The sequence below is a fragment of the Telmatherina bonti genome (genome assembly GCF_933228915.1).
Source record: "Telmatherina bonti genome assembly, chromosome: 12".
Lineage (NCBI taxonomy): Eukaryota > Metazoa > Chordata > Actinopteri > Atheriniformes > Telmatherinidae > Telmatherina > Telmatherina bonti.
The window spans coordinates 35,936,532-35,962,708 of NC_136610.1; the positions used below are offsets into that span (position 1 = coordinate 35,936,532).

A 26,177-nucleotide genomic window follows, 5' to 3' on the forward strand; every position below is an offset into this window, starting at 1 on the left:
AGTTGGGAAAACCAGCTGAAAACTGATCATTAAGTATTCATTTGTCATCGTTTGCTGACTGTGCCTTCAGTCCGAATAACAACCAGTCAGACCAGTGGTTACTGGCGCTCCACAGTCTTCATCTCACGATGGCCCGAGCCGCAGACGCTCTCAGAGTGAGTGGAGGGAAAACAACGTGAGGATGAAGAGGGGGAACCAGGAAAAGAAGAAGGGTTTCATTTAGAACTGAGAGCGGTGGTTTAATGTGAAGACTGGATCATGAGATGTCCAACATCTTCGTCACATGAGCAGAAATGTCTCACACACACACACACACACACACACACACACATCCTGACAACTCCTCCTGGGTATATTTCACTTACTGCAGGGAGGATTAACCTGGAAAGACCATGTACATTACATTCATGTTAAAATTTTAAAAAATACTCGGTATCTTGTACAAAACTAACCAAAACACACAGTCTATAATCTACTGTACCTCAATACTTCCGTATCTGTCATACTGTGTTGAACTATGGGGCGGCGCACACAAGATAACTGAATGACTTTATTAATACAAAAACGTGCCGTACGCTTAATGTTGGATATTATGATCACACACATACATTATTTATTAAATCAAAACTTGAAATTTGATGATTTAGTTTACAATAAGACGATAAAAGTTATGTTTAAGGCTAAACAAAATGTTCTAACAGAAGATGTCCAAATTACTTTGAGCTCCAGCAGACTAGATATAACTTCAGAGACAGTTGTAAATATTTTGTTCCAGCACCTAGGACAGGGGTGAAACAGAGATGTTTGTCCTTTCGAGGGGTTCAACTGTGGACTAAAACTCAGTAATGAGGTAAAAAAAATATAATTTCTATTTAAAAAGATTATCAGTTTGTTTTTGAGAGATATGCAACTTTATAAATGATTTTTCTTTATAAAAGTCATACATTGTGGATGTAATGCATCTGCTTTAAGGTAACTCTACTTGTAAGTGTACATTATTAGGCATACAAGCTTTGCTTCTGCCTATTTTGTTTTAGTTTTATTTGATTGGTTTTTTCTTTTTGGAAATGGACAAACTGATTGTGACTGATACAAACAAAACTAACTATGTTAAAGTGGAACTATTCTGTGCATTCCAGGCTAATTTATTTTTATTTCTGTGCCCAGAAGGGCTGGGATTGATGGAGTTATTGTCACAAACTGCTTTATTTACTTCAGACCGACCCTCTCCGTAGGCTGTCAGATCAGCTTGTGGGCAAAACGAGTGGATTGAGACTCTTCCGCATTAAGCCCCGCCTCCCGCCACTGCACTACATCGGGAGCGCGCACCGCACCTGCTTTCACCGTCATTGTAACATCTCATAAACAGAAGGATTAGGCTGATATGAACTCAATAAAAAATACAAACTACAATGTCAACACATAGCATACAGCCCTACATGTTGGAACCTGAATCAGAGCCTGAAAACGAAGTGGAAAACAGCAACCCACAGCAACGAATGCAGCAGGATGTCTCTCTTTGGTAAACTCACCAGCCATCGTTGGAAATAACTTTATCCCACGTTTTCCACCCGCCTGATGTATTTGTACATGCCCTTGTTAACCAGTAGAAGGTAACCAATCACCCAACCTTATCCCCCGGGACGTCATAAGGATTTCCACGTAGAAAAAACTCTCTAAAACCATGCGTTTTCCGTCGCCATGGAAACCGAACGGAGAGAGTGCTGGAACTCAAACTCAAACATGCGTTTAGGTGATAAAAAAAACAGTGTCGTTCACATGTCTGATGAGGATTCAACACTGTAGAAAGCTCAGAAAACTCCAAATACCATCATAGCACCCCTTTAAGCTGGTGAATCTACTCATTCTGGGTAGATTCTGGATCCGGGTCAGGTTTTTAAGCATTGCTGACTCCATTTTTTTTAAACAAGTTGCTGGTATTGACGATTATAATGTAAGGCCACCCAGTTTTTAGCTTTTTTTTTTTTTTTCCTTTTACTGGTCAGCAAAGTTAGAGGGAAGCTGATGATGGAACTGCTAAAAACAAAGTAGAAAACTTCTGGCTGCTCCTGACAGTCACACAATTTTTAATACATCTCAAATGACATTTAAATTAAAAAGAAATGTGTTTCCCAGACATTTTTAGCTTGCTCCTCATCTATACTTAGATACTTAGAATTAGATTAGTTGCTAATAATATAACACATACAGGAATTTGTGACAAAAATCTGCCAAGCTGAAAGTTACACTGGTGGGAAAATCGGTGCAAGGATTGCAGTAAGAAGTCGTAAGCATTAAGCCAAACAGGATTTTCTGGTGTTGTTGACAAACTTGTAATGATTTCATGATAAAACCAACAGAATAACCCTTTAAAGCTCATCCACAGACCCACTAATGCCTGCTAACGTCTGTTCTTTAAGTGCAATGGCTAAAAGTTTCACTGCAATTCAGCTCCAGGTCGAATGACGTCACTGATCACATATAATTAGCATGCTAGCATCAATTAGCATCAATAGAAACATAACACCTGGGTGCACACACCAGGGATGTCATGATTACCTGATTTTACCAATAATCCCAGTATTAAACGCTGCAGTTAATTAACCGCAAAGATCCGTCAGCATCTTCAGGATTCATAACGGATGGATCATACAGGCAGATCAGCACAACTCGCATACAGAACGACAACAAAGTTATAAAACATGCATGTGCTATGGCTTGGGTTGCTGGTAGGACTAAGTGTGGGAGAAAGAACCGACACCAAAACCAACCACTTATCTCTGTCCTGTATATGTACAGATTTTTACTTTCCTTTTTATTTTTATCGCAGTAAGAAAGCAAAAGAATATAGTTCACTATAGTCGGTGACTGGATGAGCGAATTTCCCCTCGGGGATGAATAAAGTATCTTTGATTTGATCATATAATTATCCTGTTTCGTAATGATGATTATCAAAAAACAGTTTCTGTGATAATGAAATATATGGATAATAATGACAAGTAGAAGCAAAACCAAATAAAACATAAAATAAGAGGATGAAAATGATAAACGTAATAATGACTAATACCTGATTTAATTATGGTTTATCGAATTAAATGTTATTGTGTCATTTGTTTTATTTACTTGTTTATATAGATGTTTATATTTTAGTTTATAGATGTTCATGACTCAGGTCACTGGGTGACATAGTTTATCCGTGTTGAGGCTTTAGACGGCGGCTAGCATTGCTGCAACAGGTGTTGTAAAAAGTGAGGCGCTCTAATGTTCATGTGAATCCGATACATGAATTGAAAGTTAGATGAAAGTAATTCTTGCGCAAGATCCCATTTAAAAATAATAATTTTGGTTTAAAGAGAAGTCAAATGTATAAAAAATTTAAGAATTAATTTTAGTTTATAGTTTTGCTTATGTCTAAAAAGGCATGGTGGTTGGTCATTTATGTTCACCTTGTGGTAAAGTGTTTTCCACGCATTTGTTTAACCTTTATGAGTGTTTTAAGTTTCAGCATCAGTTACAGGCAGCTTAGCAAAGGGAAGTGAACAGAACATAAATGTCTCATTTCATAAACTCAGCAGAATTTTATGATTTAAAAAGAGTGATCTGAGAGATTGAGGGGGGTGGGGCTGTGCCCCCGGAGAGCCCTGTGTCTAGCAACGCCCCTGTTGTAGCGTCAGATGTTACCTGGTCATCGTCGCTTTCTACTCTATGCAGGCTGCTGGAGCTGCTTCTCTGAGCCTGATTCTGGAAAGCAGAAGGAGAAGAAGAACGTTGGCTGAGTCGCTGGTGACATTCAGGTGAGCTTCATTACAGAAGCTGTGTGTTACCGTGTGAAGAGCGGAGTATTCAGGAGGACTGCAGGGTAACCCGTCATCCTCAGACATGGTTCCAGCATCTTCTGTCTTCTTCACACACATCAGCGAAGGAGGAGAGCCCAGTCTGATGGCCTGCTTCAGCTGGAGCTGCACAGAAAACACATTTAGCCAGGCGGGTCTTCATAGTCTGTGAGGAACTCTTATTTTCACCCATTTCATCACCACTCTTTCATTTAAGCATTGTGCACTTTAAAGACTTAATAGTAAGAAGTGACGGCGTTTGTTTGGTGGAGGAGGAGTCAGTTGCTCCTGAACTTCTATCTGTTAAACCCTGGGAAGGAAAACTGATGCAATTTGACAAATATTTCACATCAACTCATAAAAGCCAGGACCAGGATTGTTTTTGCATATCCCAAAAAACTTAAACAGAATGAGAATCTTTAATCCCATCAGTTGGAAAACTTCAGAAGAAATCATGCAAATCAGTGCTGCTTCTGACAAAGCCGATCATCACATCCTTTTAACCTGACTGGAAAACAGGGTGGGGATCTCTGGTCCAGTTCTGAATTGGGTTGAATTCTGCTTCTTTATGTCAAATGGTGACTACAGATCTACTAAAACAAAGATTTCTCATGGAGTTCCCCAAGGCTCCTCCTGGACCCCCCTATTTTTTTCAGCGTTGATGACACTAAGTTCAATATTAACGTCTCACCAGGAGATTCTGTTCTCATATAAAGCTTCATTTTATGCCTCAGTTAGGTCAATATGTTGATGTGTCTGGACTTTGTTCCCCCTAATTAAAGATTAAACTGAAATCAAGACGTTTGGAAAAAAAATGTGCATCCAACGATCGGGGCTCTGCTTCGGCCAGCAATGTTAAAAACAACAGATCATTCGAGAAACCTTGTTGTCATTCAGACTGAGCTAAATTTTAACAGCCATATTAAACCAGGCACCATATCAGCCTTTTACCACCTGAAGAGTATATCTAGAATAAGTGGAGAGACACAACAGCATGAATTAGAAAAATGATGATGTATTTTCCATCGGTGTCTGTTTCTATCATATAAAACACTAGTAGATGAGTTCTTTCTTCTTTTGTCTATTTGACCTTGTTCTGTTTCTATCTTTATCCTTTTTAGTTGATTTGAATGATTTTATTTTAATTACCTATTTGATGTCCCTTTTGGACCTCACACTTGAAGTTGTTTTGTACATGAAATGTGCTCTACAAGTAAACTTGTGTTGCCAAATCTGCGAACAAGTTTTATAAATGACAGCTTTAAAAGAAAACACAGGTGTGTATACAGGTAATCTTTTAGGGTCATGATCTTATATCAATATTGTGATTAACAAAGAATGTCTGTAGAGGCCAGATGCCTGGCAGAGGAGAGTGAAAGTGCCTTGTGTATCAGCGTGCATGTGTGGGTGGCAGGTATCGCAGAAACTCAAACAGTTCCTTTATCTCCATTTTGTCCTGTTACAGTCACTCAGGGACTCATTTACTGGGACACAAAGCAAACACTGTGCTACACAGCTTTTGTCTAGCTGAGCTGGACACTGACACACCGAGATATTGATTAAAACAAAACAGTCACAGCTGTTGAATGTAAATATTTCCTTAAAACTTGAGTAAATGCAACAAAAATAAGCAAACTGTGTAGCTAGCACATGTTCGAGGAAACTAGGATTCCTCTAAAATAAAAATTAGGCTTAAATGTTTTCAAAAGTATATTTCTAGTTTTTGTTGGGATATAAGTGCAAATAACTGTGACTTAGTTTAAAAAAAAAAAAAAAAAAAAAAAAAAAGAGCATGTAACTCAGATGTGACAAACAAATGGTAAAATGGGACAGTTGAATGTTAAGTCAGTGAGTCCATATTTCCTGTTTAAATAAATCCGAAATAAAACAAGGCAAAACATAAAACTTATGCAAAATATCTTTTTATTTTAACAACTAAAATAAAGAAAAATTTCTTTAAAATCCTTCTTAATAAGGTTATCTTACTGATCATACCATGTTAGCAGCTTTGCTAGTTATCCTAGTAGCTAACTTTGTAGCTACTAGCTTTGCAAGTTACTAGCCTTGAAGCTATTAGCATTGTAGCTACTAGCTGTACTAGCTACTAGCTTTGCTAGCTACTAGCTTTTTAGCTACTAGCTTTGTAACTACTAGTTTTGCTAGCTACTACGGTTGCTAGCAAAGCTGCTAACATACAGTTTCTGTGAGGGCATCATAGGAACAAAATAGTTTAATTTAATAATTAAAAAATATTTAAAACAAGAGATCTTCCACTAACAAAGTGGTATACAAATACTGTGATTCATCCTGTAGTATTCTATTTTAAGTTCATGTAATATTTTGTTACTCTTTTCTATACTTTATGCTCTCCATTTTCTCTCCATATTTGAACTATTTAATTGAATAATTTATTCATTCATCCATCTTCAATTCCCCTATCATTTATATCCAAAAATGAAAACAGTCATAATTGCAATTTAACAAAAATTCTTCAAGCTGATAACACTGTATTTATAATAATGAGATATAATCTTTTATCATTATCAGTATCATTAAATCATATTCATCATCATGATATTATTTATTAGTATTATTGTTATTAGTATTATTGTTATTATTGTTATTATTATTATTATTATTATTATTAGTAGTAGTAGTAGTAGTAGTAGTAGTAGTAGTAGTATCAGAATCATCATTATTATCATTACCATGATCATATCATCATTATTTTTATCATCATTTACGGTCGCGTTTGAATGTTTTTATCTACACTGATAAATTAACCTCAGAGTGAACCTGAGTTCTATCCAGTTTACAGCGTTTTATTCGGCGCTCTCCGTAAATAGCACCTCGTTTGATATGGATCCTTGCATAATGTGTTTATATTTGGCTTCGGGATGAGCTCCTCCTTATCAGAGAAGGAGTCGCGCCCAGAGAGAGGATTAATCGCAGGAAATCTCCATCAGATCGTTTTCCACAACAAATTCAATTTATGCAAATGATCTGCTTGCAAACCTCCATCATTTTCACTGGAACGGTTTCATATTTTCATTACATTTCTACATCGTTTCTGAGGCATCTCATCTGCAAACCGGCATGAATCAAATACGCCCTCTGTGGAGAAAGTTTTCCTTTATTGTAAATCCCCTGAAGGATTTGTTTACTTCTGCCTCCGTGTCTGTCTGTCTCTCTGCGCCTCATGTCTTCCCGTTTTAGCCTGTTGTTGTGACAGATACCTGCTGTCTGCTTTCCTTATCACCATCCTGTCCATTCATTTCAATTGACACAACACAGTTCTGCCCGTTTGAACTGATGCATTTACCACACCACACTGTAGTTTTGAGGAAATGTAACCTTATTTAATCCCATCTATTGCACTCAGCCCTTCAGCGTAATCACATTGGCTAAAGATAAAACAGCGCAGCTGGTGCCGTCTTGTCTTATGAACATCTGACAACAGTATTATCAACACTCTCACACATGAAAATGGCATCTTTGTTTTATTTTCCTCATTAGCCCCTGCAGACACACAGAACGGTCAGAGGTCAGTATTTTTACCTGAAGTGATTTCACTTTCCCGTGAATGCTGTCCTGAGACGCTCCGAGAGCCTCGTTGGCCTCCGACGAGTCAGAAACAAAGACAGAGTCGTGCGACAAGGCCTTGTTGCCCAGGTTGATCTTTGACCTTCAGGAAACAGGAAAAAGTCCAGAGTGATGGTTCACTGCTTTAAGAACAAAACAAACACAAGAGGTCTAAAATAAAAATAACAGTTTAACAATAAAGTTTACAATTGGTTCTACTTGGTGTTGTCAGTAAAAAAAAAAGCCACAAAAGCAATAAAACTGATTTCTTTTCTGTTATGGTTAGCGGTCTATGTAGCACAGTAATAAGATTTAACCAGATATATCCTGTGACACAGACAAACAGCAGACAAGGCTGTCAGTGGCAAAGCTTAGGAAAACAAACAGAAAATTCAGGACTCGTCCTCAGGAAGAGAAACTCCTCTTCTTGTTAGAAAAACAGGAAGCAGAAGCAGAGTTCAGCAGAGACGGATGTTAAAGTACAATCTTGCTTTCCTTAGTTAAGTCCCGGTTTCCGTGCAAAACCCAAAGCTTTTTCCTTTCTTGTTAAAAAACAAAAAACCATCAGCAGAAAGACGATTATCTCTGCAGGGAAAATGCAAACAGATGCAGTACACATGCCAGGCCTCTAGTTGGCAGTAACACTTTGACACAGCCTCACACACACAACTGTTGCATGCTAACCGCTAGCTACCAGGTGCGTGTAACCTCTGCGTTTTCGCCGATGGCATAAAAATTCTACCAGAATAATACAGAATATATAAATATAGAATATTCTGTTCTATATTTGTTTGAACAGATTAAACAAACTAAAAACAGCGTGGTGACATGGAGGTGTCTGAGTGCGCACATGCAACGTAATGTGAAAGTCGTCAATGTTACCCAAAGATTAGGCCTGGCCGATACTTCAGATTTTAGTGTTGATCCCGGAAAATATCACAGATAGTGATACCAAAAGTGATAAAGATACTTTTCACTTGAAATCTCACAATTATTGAATGATGATTTTCCGAATTCTTGATCATAATTATGATCATAACAAAACAATCACAAAGATTTTTTAAGAAATTAAACGTTTTTTTATTAACAAACCGAACTGAGAAATTAAATTTAAAGTGGAACTATTCTGTCCATTTCAGGCTAATTTTTTTTTTTTTTATTTCTGAGACCAGAAGGGCTGGGATTGATCGAGTTATTGTCACAAATGGCTTTATTTACTTCAGACCGACCCTCTCCGTAGGCTGTCAGATCAGCCTGTGGGCAAAACGAGTGGATTGAGACTCTTCCGCATTAAGCCCCGCCTCCCGCCACTGCACTACATCGGGAGCGCGCACCGCACCTGCTTTCACCGTCATTGTAACATCTCATAAACAGAAGGATTAGGCTCATATGAACTCAATAAAAAAACACAAACTACAATGTCAACACATAGCATACAGCCCTACAAAGCCAGGGTGTACCCCGCCTCGTGCCCAAAGACTGCTGGGATAGGCTCCAGCTTCCCTGCAACCCTTCATTGGATTAAGTGGTTAGGATAATGGATGGATGGATGGATGGATGGATAAAATAACCCTGGTGTTCCCTTTTATCATACACAAATGTTTTAAAAAAATAAAGCGAAGAGGTTGAATTAGTTAAACAGAAGGTAAACAAACTAAGCTATTGGTTGGCTCTTGTTTACATTACTTGGCTTTTAACCCTTAAAGGTCTTTGCAAGAAAAACAGATTGCTCTAATCAGCTGGTATCAAACGATATCGATGCTAGTACGGATACGATGCATATTTGGATCAAGCTCTACCGATGATTCCGATTCCAGTTTACACAAAACGGCGTTGCAAGAAAACATCACTTGAGTTTTTTTACACCAAAACTCTGGAAGCGTGTTAAAGAGACGCAGAAAACTCTCCTGTTTTACCGTCTCAGTGTTGCAAAAAGGGTCTAAAAGTCGCAGGACTGGACTTGTGCAGCCCCGCCGGAGACTCCGAGCGGGAAGGATATCTCACCCAGATCCTTTTTCCTTCTCTGAGCGAGTGAGCGCGTTGCTCTCCGACGTTTTGCTGACATTGTCGCTGGACTGGCTGGCTTTAAGACCATCGTCTGCCTCTGCTGCCGACGGCTCCTTTCTCTTCTTCCTGGCAAACAACTTCTTAAACGTCTGGAACTTGGATTTCTTTTTTCCTGCGAAGAAAAGAAAAGAAAATCATTCCAACTCACACAAATTTTCACATCGATTACAGAGGAATTTACAGCCACAGCATCTTTACACATTTCCCCAGAATGAGCTCTAGTTAAACAGCTATTAGCCCAGCGCTGGCTGGAAATGGTGCAGGTAGCAGCCCAGAAGAAACCACACACAAAAGCTTGTAAAGCGTCCCCCACACCAAGTTCACGGCTGTTAGCGCCACAGTGGAAAATCTCATAGCCTCTGAAACAGGTAAACTGCTTCAGCCATGGTGTTGTCTCGCTCCAACAGGACTGGAAGGAACCAGCAATTACATGCTTCAGGTTTAATCTCCAACATGTAACAACTCCTCCACTGCTGTTTAAACTATGAGCTGCTAATAGTTTATGGCCTTAGCGTTAAAAGGTTACTGTCGTCTAGTTTAGCTTTATTGTCAGAAAACATCGACGGATGCTTCACAAAGTAAAAACTGAAAGATGTGGAAATGACACTCAGCCTTTAACAAGTCGTGCAAATCTCACTGCAGGCTTTAAACGTTTCCCTGCTGCACGGTTAAACAGGCGTCACCTGGAACGGACACGATGCACGAAACAGGAAAACATGCAGCAGCATGACGACCAACCAGAAGAAACCAGTCAAGTTTGTAGAAATAACACACATAGATCAGCAGTAACCAAACCTTTTCTCATCTGCACAGCATTCTCTCACGTCTGAAACACACACACTCACTCACACACACACACACACACACACACACACACACACACACACACACACACACACACACACACACACACACACACACACACACACACACACAGTTTCCATGTTTCCACACGTCTTCCTGCTACTATCTACCTGCTGTCCTCACTGCAGCACCTCCACCTCAGCTGCATCCCAAACGTCTTCTTGGCTTTATTCCAGCCATAGAGGATCATTATTTTCCTGCTTTTCTCATCACTTGTTGATCTTTGGCTGCTCCTGATTGGACGTTACCGTCAGTTTAAGCTCTCTGATTGGTGGAAAGTCTGACAGGAAGTGTCTTCATCATCATGTCCAGGTGAAAATAGAGGTCTCTTAGCAACATGGTAGTGATGGTGATGAAGATGTGATGAATAATGGTGTTATCATGGATAACTGGATTTACCAGAAGGAGCAGAGGTGTCCAAAGTCGGTCCTGCACGGCTGCAAGTTTTCAATGCATTCCTGTTTCAACTCACCAGACTAAAATAAAATGGATCTAACAGCCTAGAAACTTTAGCACAATGACTCATTAGTTTCAGTCGGGGGTATTTGAGCAGGGCTACACTGAAGACCTGCAGGATTGTGTCCCTGGAGGACTGGAGCTGGAGACCCCATTATAAAGCCTCTGAATAAACTCTACATGTTGTGGCTGGACTGTAAACCTCCTGGGTAAGATAGAATTCCCTGGAAAACGTCTGCAGATCGCTTAAAAGATGAGCTATTGATCACAATTTACCTGAAAGTTACACACGATGATCGGCTGTAGCGCTCAGCTGAGCTGGTGATCCAACAGTTTTCAAGATATACGACAAAACTTTTCTCATTTTCCCGTCAGCGCCCCCCATTGATGGCTAAAGCTCGTTCCATCCTCCATGAGAAGCAAGAAGAAGAAAAAACGTCTTGTTCATCAGGTCCATCCATCCTCCAGGAGAAGCAGGTCTGCAGCGGGGAGGGGTCACTGCGGGGGGGGAGATGTCTGCTTTATGTGCCATGAACCCGGTTGTTTCCTCCACCAGGTCATGTTTTTCCCGCCGTCTTTGTGTTCAAGATAACTCAAAAGGATACGGACGGATTTTTATAAACATTTCCAGAGTTGTTGGAAATGTGAAAATGAAGAACTGATTAAATTCTGGTGGTGATCCGGATCACCGTTTGGATCCAGGAATGTTTTAAAAGGATTCTTTAACATCGTGCTTGGTGGAGGTTTCCGCTCTCCGAGTTTCTAGTTTCAGATTTAACGAGCAACTTCGTCCGCGGCGGGTTGTGCACGTGGCGCGGCGGGTTGTGCACATGGCAGGGCGAGTTGTGCACGCGGCAGGGCGGGTTGTGCACGCGGCAGGGCGGGTCGGGCACGCGGCTGAGTCCGACTGTTTTAATCCCACTTGTAAAAATGTTCGTAAAAAAAAAAAAAAAAATGTTGGTACTTTCTCACCACCTCGATCAGATGTTTTATCAAAACAGTCCGTTTTACCTGCAACAGTAAAAACAGGAAGCAGCAACTCCACTTCCTGCTTTCTCCGTGTTAACCACACCCACCTCACATGTCCGACCAATCACACGATACTTCTCGGAGCCCCGCAAGAAAAAACTTCTGCCGGCCCGATGTGTCGAGAACTTTCTTCAGAACAAAATGAGATCATTTTCTCGAGAACAAGAACAAAGTTCTGGCTTCTCGTGGAGGAAGGAACAAACTGAACTCAGCCTCCATCCTGCATCCTACCTGACCTGTTAGCTCTCTCCAGCCAGCAGAAGACCATCTTAAGATGACTCTTGTTTTGTCTCTTTCTCTCTTCTTGTTTTTTTGCTGAATCTGCGACGTTGCGAGTTCAAAACATTCACTTCCTTATTTTAACGTGAAGTGAAACGTCACGTCCCGGATGTAAACGTTGTATCGTGTCGTTTCTCAGCCTCAAGACGCTGCTGGGCAGCAGCGGCTCCAGAAATGCACATGATTGATGTCACTGTGTCATCGAACATGTCTAATGCAGAGTTTTAAGGTCAGAAAGTTACGTAATGCATCCTTAAAGGTTAATATAAATCAGCTGCTTGTTTGTTTTGATAGATGAACTTGTGTTGGACAAACAGCAGCGAAACGGTGTTAAAATGCCTCTAAAACTGTCTCTCTGCAGTCAGTAAGAGTCTCATATCTCGTGTCCTCTTCGTTCTTTCTTTTCCTCTCTTCCCCACAGTAATGTCCTCTTGTTTCTCTGCATGTTTAAAAAGCCGGCGTGTTTACCTCTGTTTGCTAGTGTGTGATGTCGCAGAAGAAAGTTTTACAGTGTAAAAACAGGTTTTAAGGTCGGAAAGCTACGTAATGCATCTTTAAACTTTAAATGAAACTGTCTAGATATGAGGTGCATGGTGGGAAATCTGAGTTCCAGGTTTTTATGGAGGAACTGAATCTGATAAGGCCGGTAGTTGTGATTCTGATCATTTAGAAGATGATCAAAAACAATCGGAAGCTAAACTCATTCCAGACCGAGATTTTCCTGTTTTACAGTTTGTATTTCAGCGGACGGGGACACGACAGATATAAAACAGACAGAAATATAGTCTGGACAGGAAACAAGCAAAGCAAAATACAAAACAACCGATGAAAAAAAAAAATATTCTGAGAATCCACATCCCTGGGCAACAGAGGACTGTTTGGGAAGAGACTTTTAAAATAGAGACATTATTTTAGTGCCAGCTGTGTCATTTTGTCCTTCTCCCTGTGGGAAATCCTTGAGTTTCCTCCTTTTCTAAAAATACTCTTTCTGGTTGGAGCTAAATCACAACCGAAGAATCTGAGGAATGCAAATCTGCCGCTAAGAGCAGGGACGCTGAAAATTTCACTTATGTTGAAACATTTTCAGCATTTCGCCCGTTATCGCCCACATCGTCCTCTGGGATCTCACAAACATTAAAAATAAACTACAAACAAACGTTTGTTTTCTGTAGAGCACTAAAGATTCTTGATTATTTGCCACTTAACCAAATGGAAAATAATTTGATTTTTCAGCCAATTTCTACAAAGAGGCGGTTGGATGGAAGTCCTCTGCTCTCCAGCAGCACAACAAAGTCAAGTCCTGGATTTGCTTGAGGAGCTTCCAACCTGGTTTCCAGTGAAGGCAGTCAGCACGGACAAAGTGAAATATCAGGGGGAAGCACCACCCTACTGCGCCACTCATTGTGCTATTTTAGGGCACAATGCAGTATATTAAATTAAAGAAGGAACTTTAAAAAGGTCATCAACTCAGGGGAAGGTCACCGTGTCTCCATCCTCATGGCAAGGCTGAGATATCGTCAGTCCCCAACATGACTGCAGACGTCCTCAGAAAAGCAGCGGGGGTGGGGGGTGTGAATGCAGTGTAAGGTCATTATTAGCTGATACTGTGAGAAAAAGGTGCTCTTTGAGAGGAAACTACGACATGGACTTTTCTACTTTAATCTCCTGCTTTAAGAACAAAAAACATGAGAAGGACTGACTTGCTTTTTTCTGCTTTTCTTGGTCTAAACAAAAGTTGTATTAAATCTCAGCAAGGTTTGTAATTCCAATAGTTTGTCAAGCTAATGAGAAAATTCGTACACTTCGCTCGTCTTTGCACGCAGAAAACTAGTTGCAAAAATACACTGTTCCACCTCACCATGAGAATCTCCCGTTCCACCACATCATGATGAGAATCTCCCGTTCCACCTCATCACCATGAGAATCTCCCGTTCCAACTCATCATGATGAGAATCTCCCGTTCCAACTCATGATGAGAATCTCCCGTTCCACCTCATCATGATGAGAATCTCCCGTTCCACCTCATCATGATGAGAATCTCCCGTTCCACCTCATCATGATGAGAATCTCCCGTTCCACCTCATCACCATGAGAATCTCCCGTTCCACCTCATCACCATGAGAATCTCCCGTTCCACCTCATCACCATGAGAATCTCCCGTTCCACCTCATCACCATGAGAATCTCCCGTTCCGCCTCATCACCATGAGAATCTCCCGTTCCGCCTCATCACCATGAGAATCTCCCGTTCCACCTCATCACTATGAGAATCTCCCGTTCCACCTCATCACCATGAGAATCTCCCGTTCCACCTCATCACCATGAGAATCTCCCGTTCCACCTCATCACGATGAGAATCTCCCGTTCCACCACATCATGATGAGAATCTCCCGTTCCACCTCATCATGATGAGAATCTCCCGTTCCACCTCATCATCATGAGAATCTCCCGTTCCACCTCATCATCATGAGAATCTCCCGTTCCACCTCATCATCATGAGAATCTCCCGTTCCACCTCATCATCATGAGAATCTCCCGTTCCGCCTCATCACCATGAGAATCTCCCGTTCCGCCTCATCACCATGAGAATCTCCCGTTCCGCCTCATCACCATGAGAATCTCCCGTTCCGCCTCATCACCATGAGAATCTCCCGTTCCACCTCATCACCATGAGAATCTCCCGTTCCACCTCATCATGATGAGAATCTCCCGTTCCACCTCATCACCATGAGAATCTCCCGTTCCACCTAATCACCATGAGAATCTCCCGTTCCACCTAATCACCATGAGAATCTCCCGTTCCACCTCATCACCATGAGAATCTCCCGTTCCACCTCATCACCATGAGAATCTCCCGTTCCACCTCATCACCATGAGAATCTCCCGTTCCACCACATCACCATGAGAATCTCCCGTTCCACCTCATCACCATGAGAATCTCCCGTTCCACCTCATCACCATGAGAATCTCCCGTTCCACCTCATCACCATGAGAATCTCCCGTTCCACCTCATCACCATGAGAATCTCCCGTTCCACCACATCACCATGAGAATCTCCCGTTCCACCTCATCATGATGAGAATCTCCCGTTCCACCTCATCACCATGAGAATCTCCCGTTCCACCTCATCATGATGAGAATCTCCTGTTCCACCACATCACCATGAGAATCTCCCATTCCACCTCATCATGATGAGAATCTCCCGTTCCACCACATCACGATGAGAATCTCCCGTTCCACCTCATCACCATGAGAATCTCCCGTTCCACCTCATCACCATGAGAATCTCCCATTCCACCTCATCATGATGAGAATCTCCTGTTGCATGAAGTGGGAAGTTACTGCTTCTGCATGTTTGCTGTTGCAGGTAAAACTGATTGTTTTGATAAAACAGCTGATCAAGGTGGTGAGAAAGTAAAGAAAATTCTTCAACATGTGGCATTTAAACACACGGACCCAGCGGCGTGCACGACCCACCCTGCCATGTACGAAGTTTCTTATTAAATATGAAATAACCAGGTTCACTTTGCATAAAAGCCAGACATCCCCCGCAGCGATTCCCGCCCCATCGTAGGCAAAGCCTCTCATGGACAATGACCTGACCAGACAAAAAAAAAAAAGACATTTTTCTTGTTCCTGTGGCCTCGAGAGCAAAAACAGTTCTTGCTTCTTCTGTAGCGTCTAACAAACTTTATGTTTTAAAGCTGTAACTCAAGAATCACTTTAACTTCATCCCACTTTCACCTGCTGAAAAACATTTCTACATTAAATCCACAAAGTTTTAATCATTTAACAATTTGTAGAAATAAACTTTGAATCAGTAAAAATATATATGTATTTAAATAATCAAACTGCTACCTGAGCACTCTTCCTGGACCTCTGCAGGCTCCTGATTGGTCGGCTCTGAAGGTCCGGATGCCATGGCAGCACTTTCACTGCTGAGAGAAACACACAGATGATGAGGACAAGTGTTCCTTCCGACGTCCTCACAGCTTAGACTGGAGACTCAGATCATCTACTGCTGGTTCCAAATAAAACAGGAAGCTTAATAACATAACATCCAATCACAAAACAGATCATTTGAAAGACTGAATGGTAAAACAAACAAGTTCTTGAAGCTTCAGTTGCTTTAAGTTCTTCGTCGTCTCAGCTGCCGCCAACGTGGGATCACAACTGGATGACAAAGCGAAAGAAAGATGGACGGAGCCGCCGTGACGTCACCCGTAGGTTTCTGAAGAGCTGAATTGAAGCTCGGTGGGCGGTTCCTACCATCACCATCTTGACAGGGGCATGGGCGTCGTCTCACCCGGAAAATACAAATATGGGCAAAGAGGTGGAGCTGAGAGGGGGGCTGTGAGCGTCATGGTGGATGATTGACATCGAGCGAACTCCAAGCTTTCTGTAGCTAAGAGCTAACTGAGCTGATCCGGAGATAACAGGAGCTAACCAGCTAACAGAGGTAAGCGGGCTAAAGCTAAGTCACATTGTTAACCGGCTAAAAACCGCGGTTGTTCTACGTTCTTCTGACTTGAAGCAGGAGATCTGGTATCTGTCAATCAAAAGGACACGCCCCTAAATATGCCGATTTTCGAGATTAAATTACTTTTAAACAGGCGAGTTAGAAAAAATTCACTCCCCCCACAGTTGTCATGAAGGTAAACCTGACCTATTAAACCTGAAATGGATTTTTGTCCCAGGCTGTAAACATGTTTATTCCTGCTGTAAACATGTTTATATCTGCTGTAAACATGTTTATTCCTGCTGTAAACATGTTTATTCCTGCTGTGAAGTTGGTCTTTTTAACATGGGAGTCTATGGGGATTTGCTCTGTTTTGCAGCCCCTAGCGGATGAAGGGGGAACTGCAGTTTTATGCACTTCTGCATCGGCTTCACTTTTAACCGCCGGGTGAGCCGTCTATCTGTCATACACGGTCTGTGGTGAAAATCCGATATTCCAGGTCACATCCATGAAGACTTTAACACCTTTTTTTACATCTCTGCTGCGTTTCCAGTACTCTGGGTAAACGGTGATGGCTTGCAAATGTTTACATCCTCCGAACAGCCAGCTCCTAGCAACGCCCATCGCAACACACAGGATGACCTGACAAGAGCACAGTGTTGTTTTGCAGCTGAAAGTGTGTTAAATTACGGTTCCTTAAGCTCAATAAAAACAGTACACTCGCTTATTCGCACAGTTTCCTGAGTCACTAAATCTTTCACCAAGTTTCTTTCACTCCAGTGTACAGGAAGATGTAGGAAGCTGCAGCATGCTGATCGAACCGATCTCTCACACAGACGGACAATTAATTCATCAGATCCAGTTCCTCGGCGTGCCGCTCGTTCGGGATTTCCTGGGCAGTCTGTCTGGAAGTGTGTACTGATAAGGCTTCAGCCAGCTCGGATCAGAGTAAATGATTATCTACGCTATCACTCATTCAGGTGCCGTTGCTCCAGCAGGATTTAGATCAATACTTTGTTGTCTTTGCGCTTTATTCAGTGAAGTAAATAAAAAGGATAAAAATGGAGGAAAAGTGGAAAACTGAAAGGAGTTGGTAGCTTCTGAAGCGCCTCCACATTACTGCTGCAAACATGCAGGAAAATTCCAGGAGTTTATTTATATTTATTCCTCTGGTCTGTAGCACAGCGGGTGGCAGTTCGGGGGGCCTGCTCCCTCTGGGGCGGGGGGGGGCACTGCCTTGGGGTAGTGGGCTGCTCTCAGGCCCCCGTGTTCGGTCTGTCTCTGGGAAGATGGCGCCCGATGGGGCCTCATGGTCCTCTGGTCTCTCTCTCCTGCCTCTGGGTGGATCTGCGGTCGTCTCGGTGGTGGGTTGGTTGGGATGCATGCCCTGGGATGGCAGCTGGTCCCTGGGTCCCGTGGACTCCCTGGTCAGCCTCTGATCCTCGTGGGGTCCCGGTCACACTCAGAGTGACTAATCACTGATAAGTTCCTCCACATTTCCTGACCTGCTGCTGATTGAGTCGTCCTGTAGCTTTAATCCAGTGTTTTTTAACCTTTTTTGAGCCAAGACACCCTTTTTTCCCACTGAAAACTCACAAGGCACACCACAAACAAAAATGTTTTGTTTGATTTTGTTTACAAAAAAAAAAAAGGCCCATATTATTAATATAAAGTCCATCTTGTCAAAGTGGCCTTCAATAGACATAAAATAGAAAGAAAAATGAATTTTATTATCTTTCACCTGGATGAACACAGAGCTGCTTTTTCCATTCAGGAGACATCGGATCATTTCTCAGGACACACCTGATAATCTCTGACGGCACACCAGTGTGCCACGACACAGTGGTTAAAAAACACTGTTTTAATCACGTTTCTTTGTGTCCACTATGTTTTTGTTGTCGCGATCAATGATTTTTTTTTCAGCTTGACTGTCTCTTTTTTTTTTTTTTTTTTTTAAACTCTCCTGATAATTGTTAGTTTGGCTTCTTGGAGAGGCTGCAGGCGGTTTTCTGTTTCCTTACAGTTGTTAGGGTTAGGGTTAATGTTCTCCTTCACTGGGGAGACTTCCTGTAACCCTAACCCTAGGGTTAACTAACACTAACCCTAGGGTTAGGGTTAACTAACCCTAACCGTGCTGCTTTTCTCTGGTTAGACTGAACATCTCACACAGTCTATCTGGTGCAACCTCATTCCCTTTTTCCTCTCTTCATTTTCTTTTTCTCTCCTGCTTACTTTCTCCTCTCATATCCCCCGCATCAGGTTCCACAATAACATGTATTTTCAACAAAAGCCAAATTTAAAATAAAGACTAAAACTTAAATTATCAAGAAGGAACTTAGATCCACAAAGCTCCTCTTGGCAAAGACCGCCATTCTGCTGACATGATGCTGGACAGGACAAGTTAACCCAGACAGGTCGCCATGCCGACGTGGGCGGGGCCAAACTGGCACATTTATTCATAAATCTTCATTCCATACAGTCCCACTTCAGCCTATTAAAACCATTAATAAGCTTCTTCTTAATGCGAGTTTCTAGTGGATCAACAGCTCTATAATTTTCCTTTATTAAACAGTTAAACCAGACTTTATATCATAATTTGTCATTGATAATGTGAAGAAGGCCGGAAGTTTCCCCTGCGAAGGAGAACATTAATGAAGCAGTGCGAACGGGTCCTGGCTCGCCATCGGGTGAAGCGACTGGAGAGTTTCTTCTCAGCTGTGTTTACAGCGAGTTGTGTATTATAGAAACAGCCGGAACATTCCAGAGAGTCTGCAGACATGCCCAGGATCTTTCTTCAGTATTACTGTTACGCAATCAAATCAGCTGCAGTGATGTGAACATCACACCTTAAAAGTCTAAAGAATATTCAGATTATCCTCCCTGCAACCTTTTCTCTGGTCTTCATCGTCGGACTTGTTGATGTTTCTGTCTGATTTCCTCGTATCCACATTCTTATTCTATAAAGTAGAATAAATGTCTATAAACACACACTGCTGTTGCTGTTATGAGAGCTGATCATTTCCTGGCAGACGCGGTCATGACGAGGCTTCAAAACTTCCAAAGCAATGCTGTTTGCACTTTTTAGATCTGTTCTCTGCCTGGTTCACCAATAAAAAGATGTTTCAGAAGGGTCAGATCATCGGCGTCAAGCAGAGGAAACATGCATGGAGATGCAGAAACTACTAAAACTGGGTTCAGAACTGCAAGGATTGCGGGAAGCATAGTCTTCCAGGCAGAAATATGGTGGAAAAACAAGCAGAATGATGGTCACTGGAACGTCTGGTGGAGCCAGATGGAAGAAAAACAGCAGTAGAACTCAGGAGCAGGTTTAACAGTGAAAGGAAGAACATGTGAAGGAAGCCAAGCGGACTGAACCGCTGTGGAGCCAGAAGAAAACCACTGACCAGTAGCTGCCTTTCTGGTTTTTGCTAAATAAAAGACATATTTCTATAATTTCGACAAAGTAAACTTGCAATTTGCAGGCGTTTCCATTGAATGGTGTTCAGGAGAAAAGTGTTCGCCGGTTTTCTGCTTGCTGCGGAGGGGTTGACATGGCCCTCCTCCCTCATTTCCTTTCCTAATTCCTTTTAAATCTGTTGTTTGCAGTCAAGGATGGAAGTTATATTTTTCCCTTTAATTATCTGTAAAAGGATTTCCATCTCCGTCTGTGCACAGTGCGGCCTCTTTACCTGAGACGAACTGATCAGGTGACTTCCAAAGTCACATCTGGTGACGTGTAAACATGAAAAAGGTTTTTCCCGTTACATTCTGTGATATACTTTTACTCTGACAGTTTGAGAAAACCACCTCATGAAGGTGTAAAAACCTTTATATTTCAGCTGTTTTATTTTAGGTGACTTCATGAACAGTTTTGTATTGCGATCTTTAGGTTACGCAGCTAGTGAGGCTAACTGGAGGTTGCTAGGCAGCATGAAGACTGGACTCTGGAGCGGTATGTGGTCCGATGAGACCAGATTGATGGAAGCATCATGGTTGGAAAAGAGGCAGATGAAGTGATCCTGCCTCGTGTCTACTGCACAAGCCTGTGGGGGCAGCCTATCATCTGGGGCTGCTGCAGGTGGTCAGGTCCAGGTTCGGGTTCAGGTAGGGCTGCTCGATTATGTCAAAAATTATAATCACCATTATTTTGACTGAAATTGAGATCTTGATTATTTAACACAATTATCGCGTCGTGGTGTTCTAGACTCTGTGTCGTGCATTATAACCTAATGGACGGTTCTGAGTTGTTTAATCCACTTTTACAGCTTATATAGGAACTATTTTACGTTGGCCTGGATGGACGTTTTATTCCAAACAACTGCTGTCAGGCTGCAGCGCGTTTCTCTCGTTCACCTGTTAAAAGACAGCTGATCTGAACCAGCTGGTTAACGCGTTGCTATGGTAACGCCCCGTAACGGAGGGACATTACAGTGTTTAACTGGCCGAACTATGTATAGGTAAATAATGCAGCCAGTTGTCACTGACAATGGTATAAACTATGTTTAGGTGAACTTCCACAACCTACTGCAGTTATTCTACATTGACCTGCAGTGAGATCGACAGACGGATCGGTGCGGTGTCTGCAGTAATGCGGACTCTGCGCCGGTCTGTCGTGGTGAAGAAGGAGCTGAGCCAGAAGGCGAAGCTCTCGATTTATCAGTCGATCTACATTCCTACCCTCACCTATGGTCATGAGCTGTGGGTCGTGACCGAAAGAAGGAGATCTCGTATACAGGCGGCTGAAATGAGTTTCCTCCGCAGGGTGGCCGGGCTCTCCCTTAGAGATAGGGTGAGGAGCTCGGTCATCCGGGAGGAGATCAGAGTAGAGCCGCTGCTCCTTCGCATCGAGAGGAACCAGTTGAGGTGGCTCGGGCATCTGGTCAGGATGCCTCCTGGACCTCCCTGGTGAGGTGTTCCAGGCACGTCCCACTGGGAGGAGACCCCGGGGAAGACCCAGGACACGCTGGAGGGATTATATCTCTCGGCTGGCCTGGGAACGCCTCGGGATCCCCCCCGCAGAGTTGGCAAATGTGGCTGGGGAGAGGGAAGTCTGGGCTTCCCTGCTTAGGCTGCTGCCCCCGCGACCCGACCCCGGATAAGCGGCAGAAGATGGATGGATGGATGGATGGCAACACCAGGATTCATGGAGAACAGACTGAAAAAGACATCATTAGATTGACAAACACCGAGTCCAGACCTGAGCTTTAAGGAGAATCTTTGGGCTGTGTTCCAGGTCTGACTCTCACTACAAGATCTTAGTGGAAAAATGAAGCAACACTGGATGGAAATAAAGCAGGTAACTTTGCAGAAGCTTTCTGAGACAATGATGCAGTGAACGATTAATATGAAACCGTTTTTTTCTCTGCGGCTGCTTCTGTTTTTGGCCAGGCAGGGTCTAAAGGACTCTGTGCGGTCTGACTACAAGGCTTACAGTTGGAGATCAGGGTTAATATGACTGACCTGCGCTCATTTCCAAAGCTGGTTCCCCATGGTGGCATCCTCCGCTTCATCTAAGATGATGGAGAAGGACAGAGGAGGGGAATCGAAACAAGGGCGGAAAGATGGATTTTTACAAAGTTAAAGAGGAGACGATGGATGGGGAACATAAAAAAAAGAGTGAGGGGGAGTGAGAAACACAAGACAGAGGGAGGGACGGGGTCAGAGAGATGGGTTGTGGGAAAGAGCAGCATGAAAGGAAAGAAAAGTCCGTTAGATAAACACAAGAGAATTGGAAGAAAGACAAAAGGAGAAGAGACTTACAGTAAACACAGAAGGCTTCCAGCAGAAAGCAGCGAAGAAGTTAAATTCTTCTTCTTCTAACCTGAACTGCAGCTTCAGTTTACTCACTTTACTAAAAGTTTACCATGTTTGTTCTTTTTCCTTATAAAAGGAAAGTACCGACTCAGCATACTTTGAGAGGCATCTCTCTGTATGTCTGACTTTGGCTACGTTCACACTACAGGCTGAAGTGACTTCAATCCGGTGTTTGAGCCCCTATGCGACATGTAACCGATCTTCTCCTAACAGTCTGAACGACACAGATCTGATATTTTCTAATGCGACCCAGACCGCTTGGATATGTGGTCCTAAACCCGATATGTATCTGATCTTTTGCCATGCGACTTCAGTCTGAACGGTCAGGTCGCATTAATCCGACACACGACAAACCTCATTATTCTGCGTTTGTTGTTTATGAACTCTTCATCGGTAAATGCGCTCACATCCCTCTCCCACCAATCCTGACTGCGACTCCGAACCCAAACGTTTCTCTCTACAGTTGTTGCTGCCACAGCTCCACAAAGACCAAAACTTTTACTTTCCTCTTCTGTTAAACGTCTCCTTAAGACGAACCCATTCACATTGTTGTGGCTGCGGTTGGATAAAACGTTTAAAATAGCAAATGCTCTGCTGCCGTCCATATTTACTTCTGCAAACACAAAGACGTCACACGCACGCTCACTGCACGTCGCCGTGTCTTCTACGCATGCGGGACGCTTCTGGTGCGCATGAGGTTCATACAGGAAATCACATAAAAGTCACATTTGATCGGAAATATGAACGGAATTTCAAAAAATTCGGATTTCACAAAAACATCCGATATGAGCAGCAAGCCTTGCAGTTTGAACGGAGCCTTAGATGTTTAGATTTCATCATTTTCTTTTGGGCCTGCTCTTCTTTACAACGTTGCTTCTTTTCATTAAGATTCGTGTTTATTCATGTTTGCACAGCATCGTCTCTACTTGTCCCTCTGTCAGGGAATGGACGAGTTTTCATCCGCCGTCCTCAGCCAAGGTTTTTTTTCTTGCCTTCCTGGGATAAAAGACAACAATGAAGAGAGAAGAGGGAAAATGCAGCTTTAAGTCCTCATTCAGGTTGAAATCTGGACTTCGAATGGACCATTGCAAGCTTGCTTCTTTTCTTTCACAGCCTTCATGTTGCAGATTTCTTCCTGTGTTTGGGATAATTTTAGCCTCCAGACAGAAGCTTCACATTTAACCCGAGCGTTCAGAAAGTTTGTGGCTGAACTCGTGGTTTTTGTATGTTTGCATGATGACCTGAGTCACCTCAGAATTACTACACATTTACGTACATTTAAAATAACTTCTGATACCTGATCATAATGTGGAATACTTTATTTTGCTGTTTCAGATACTTGGAATTAAACGTTCGCTGGTTTTGTAGACTCATGCTAAATTTAAACGACGTGATCAACGGTAAATTTGTAGAATTTATCAAAACGATTAACAGAAAAAACTGTGTTATAAGTTCAGTTTCATTCACTTCATCAGGGTTTCCCCTCCAGCTTTAATTAAAATGCAATAAAATACAAAAAACAAATGCTTGTGGCTTTTCAGTCGATTTGTGTCGATGAAATCTCCAAGTGCTGATGAATTTGTAGCTTTTTAATGTGTTATTCTAACAACATGCCAGACACACACCTGTCGCTGCTCCCTGCTGCTACTAACACACTTTTCCTCTAAATTCCATGAAATTATATTAACATAACATAATAAATATGTTGGATTTCTCTATAGTTTGACAGAAATAAATCCTTAAAAATAATGGAATCGACTCGAGAGGTACCTTAATGGTGCAGTCTTACTGGTTACCAGTTAGTGAAGCGCTCTGGACTAGCAGCACCTCCTTCATTCGTCCTGTTGAAGCAGTGAAGTTGTTCCTAAATTATCCCACTTCTGAACTTTAACTTTGTCTTTGTTAAAGGATTAATAACAGATTATTATATGTTGGATTTATCTAAGGTTGAGTTACACAACATTTTATCAACGGCGTCTGAATCTTTGTTTTTATGTTAATGAGTGCGACAGAACGACACTCCCTCAGCTTATGAGACACATTTTACAGCCAAGCGACATCATTTCTGTCTGGCACATTAAACAGGGTGTGAAGAGCCTCATAAATCTGTTTTACACCAGTTCAACTACATTTCACAGGAAAAGTCATATTGTTAAGACAGAAACACATAGATGACATCGTTTTATAGATCCAAACACAAGAAATCATGTCCCAGTTATCTTCTTCAGCTTTTCTAAGCATCATTTTCCTGAAAATTACGCACCTTTCACCAATTTGTGTCGCTTCAAGACATTATTCAGGCTGCTGTTTTATTCTTTTCACAAACTTTGGCAGAGTTACTAAGCAGACTATCTAAACACTCAAGCGTATAATTATCTTAATTTAGAAGTTCAACACGTGTGCATGTGTGTGTGTGTGTGTGTGTGTGTGTGTGAGCCACGTTACATAACCATGGATTAGCATGTCGAGGCATTCAGACCAGTAGGAGGTTGCCTCCATCAGACACTTTAGGTAACAAACATGTCCATATTAGTCTATGAGCTTAAGACTGAATTGAACAATGAATGCATGCAACAACACACACACACACACACACACACACACACACACACACACACACACACACACACACACACACACACACACACACACACACACTTTAATTATCATTTTGTCTGCTATCAGTTCACTCTCATCCAAATCAACAGCATACAAACATCATGAGGGGACTGAACGTCGTCCAATTCTCGGCTCAGAAACAGTTTTTATCGAAGAACTCTGCTGGAAAAGTTACATCAAGGCAGAAATCAGAGAAACAGCTGATTTCTGTTCAGTCCTAATCCCTGAATGCAACCAGTGTTAACTGGTATCGCCCAAGCACATGATGCAGACATGTCTGACTGATATCGCTTTTACTTGTAAATCATCTTGACTCAGGAAATAAGCCTTTATTTCCTGATTAATATGGTTAATGAACTCAGTTACGATCCCGACATTACATCTCTAATCTAATAAACGTGCTTTAGCTCCAACACAACATGAATCGGTTCAAGCCCAGTTCAGATCACCGTGTACCAAACACTAACCCATGCCAGCATCAGCCTGATTACATTACCACAGTAATCAGGGTTTTAATGAACCAGCAGCAGAGCAGAGTATGTCTGCGATGTGGGAGCGAAACACTGCTGAAATCCAGCTTTCATCGCTGCTATCCTGACCAGCTTGAGGAATTCCTGTAACGCGCCGTGCTTTAGATAACACGATTAAAGAGTGGTGATGATTTTTCATTCGGCTCAAACAGAACAACGGCCTTCAGCTGTGTGGCTGAAAGGAATAAACGCAGGCCACATGAGAGACGTTAGAACTCAATAACCAGCCATGTTTCTGAATTAAATTTGTTTCCTGGTTTGCTTTCTTCCTCCTGCTCCACGAACAACCAGCAAGCGGCCTAAATGCTGAATCTGGATGCTCTAAACACATGCAAAACAAGAGGAAGGATCACGTAAAGTGTTAAAAGAGCAGGATGCAACAGATGATGATGCCAGCAGTCATTTTTAGTGTTTTTTCAGGAACCAGAGGTGAAGCAAGAGGGGGGGTCAGGGTGCCACTGGGCTCCTCTAAAAATCTGATTGGACACCCCAGGTTCCATGGAGGAGGAGATAAACATGTGTCCACATCTGCATGGATCACCAGTGTCCCTGTGCAAATAAAACTACTGTTATGTAAGGCTGTTAGCCTGATGTTAGCATGAAGCTACATAGCAGTGTTAATCTGGTCTAGTTACTTTTAAGCTAA

At 42.2% G+C, this 26,177-nt stretch overlaps 1 protein-coding gene across 1 annotated transcript in view; it reads right to left on the reverse strand.

The window, feature by feature from the left end:
• Positions 1 to 26,177, reverse strand: part of LOC306762935 (uncharacterized protein) — a 64,440-nt gene that overhangs the window by 15,423 nt on the left and 22,840 nt on the right. The window contains exons 2-6 of the mRNA XM_079249588.1: positions 15,968 to 16,047; positions 9,420 to 9,594; positions 7,392 to 7,518; positions 3,825 to 3,959; positions 3,682 to 3,741 (exon numbers count right to left, since the gene is read on the reverse strand). Of these exons, the coding sequence (XP_079105714.1) occupies positions 3,682 to 3,741; positions 3,825 to 3,959; positions 7,392 to 7,518; positions 9,420 to 9,594; positions 15,968 to 16,047 (577 nt within the window). The remainder of the gene's footprint in view (positions 1 to 3,681; positions 3,742 to 3,824; positions 3,960 to 7,391; positions 7,519 to 9,419; positions 9,595 to 15,967; positions 16,048 to 26,177) is intronic.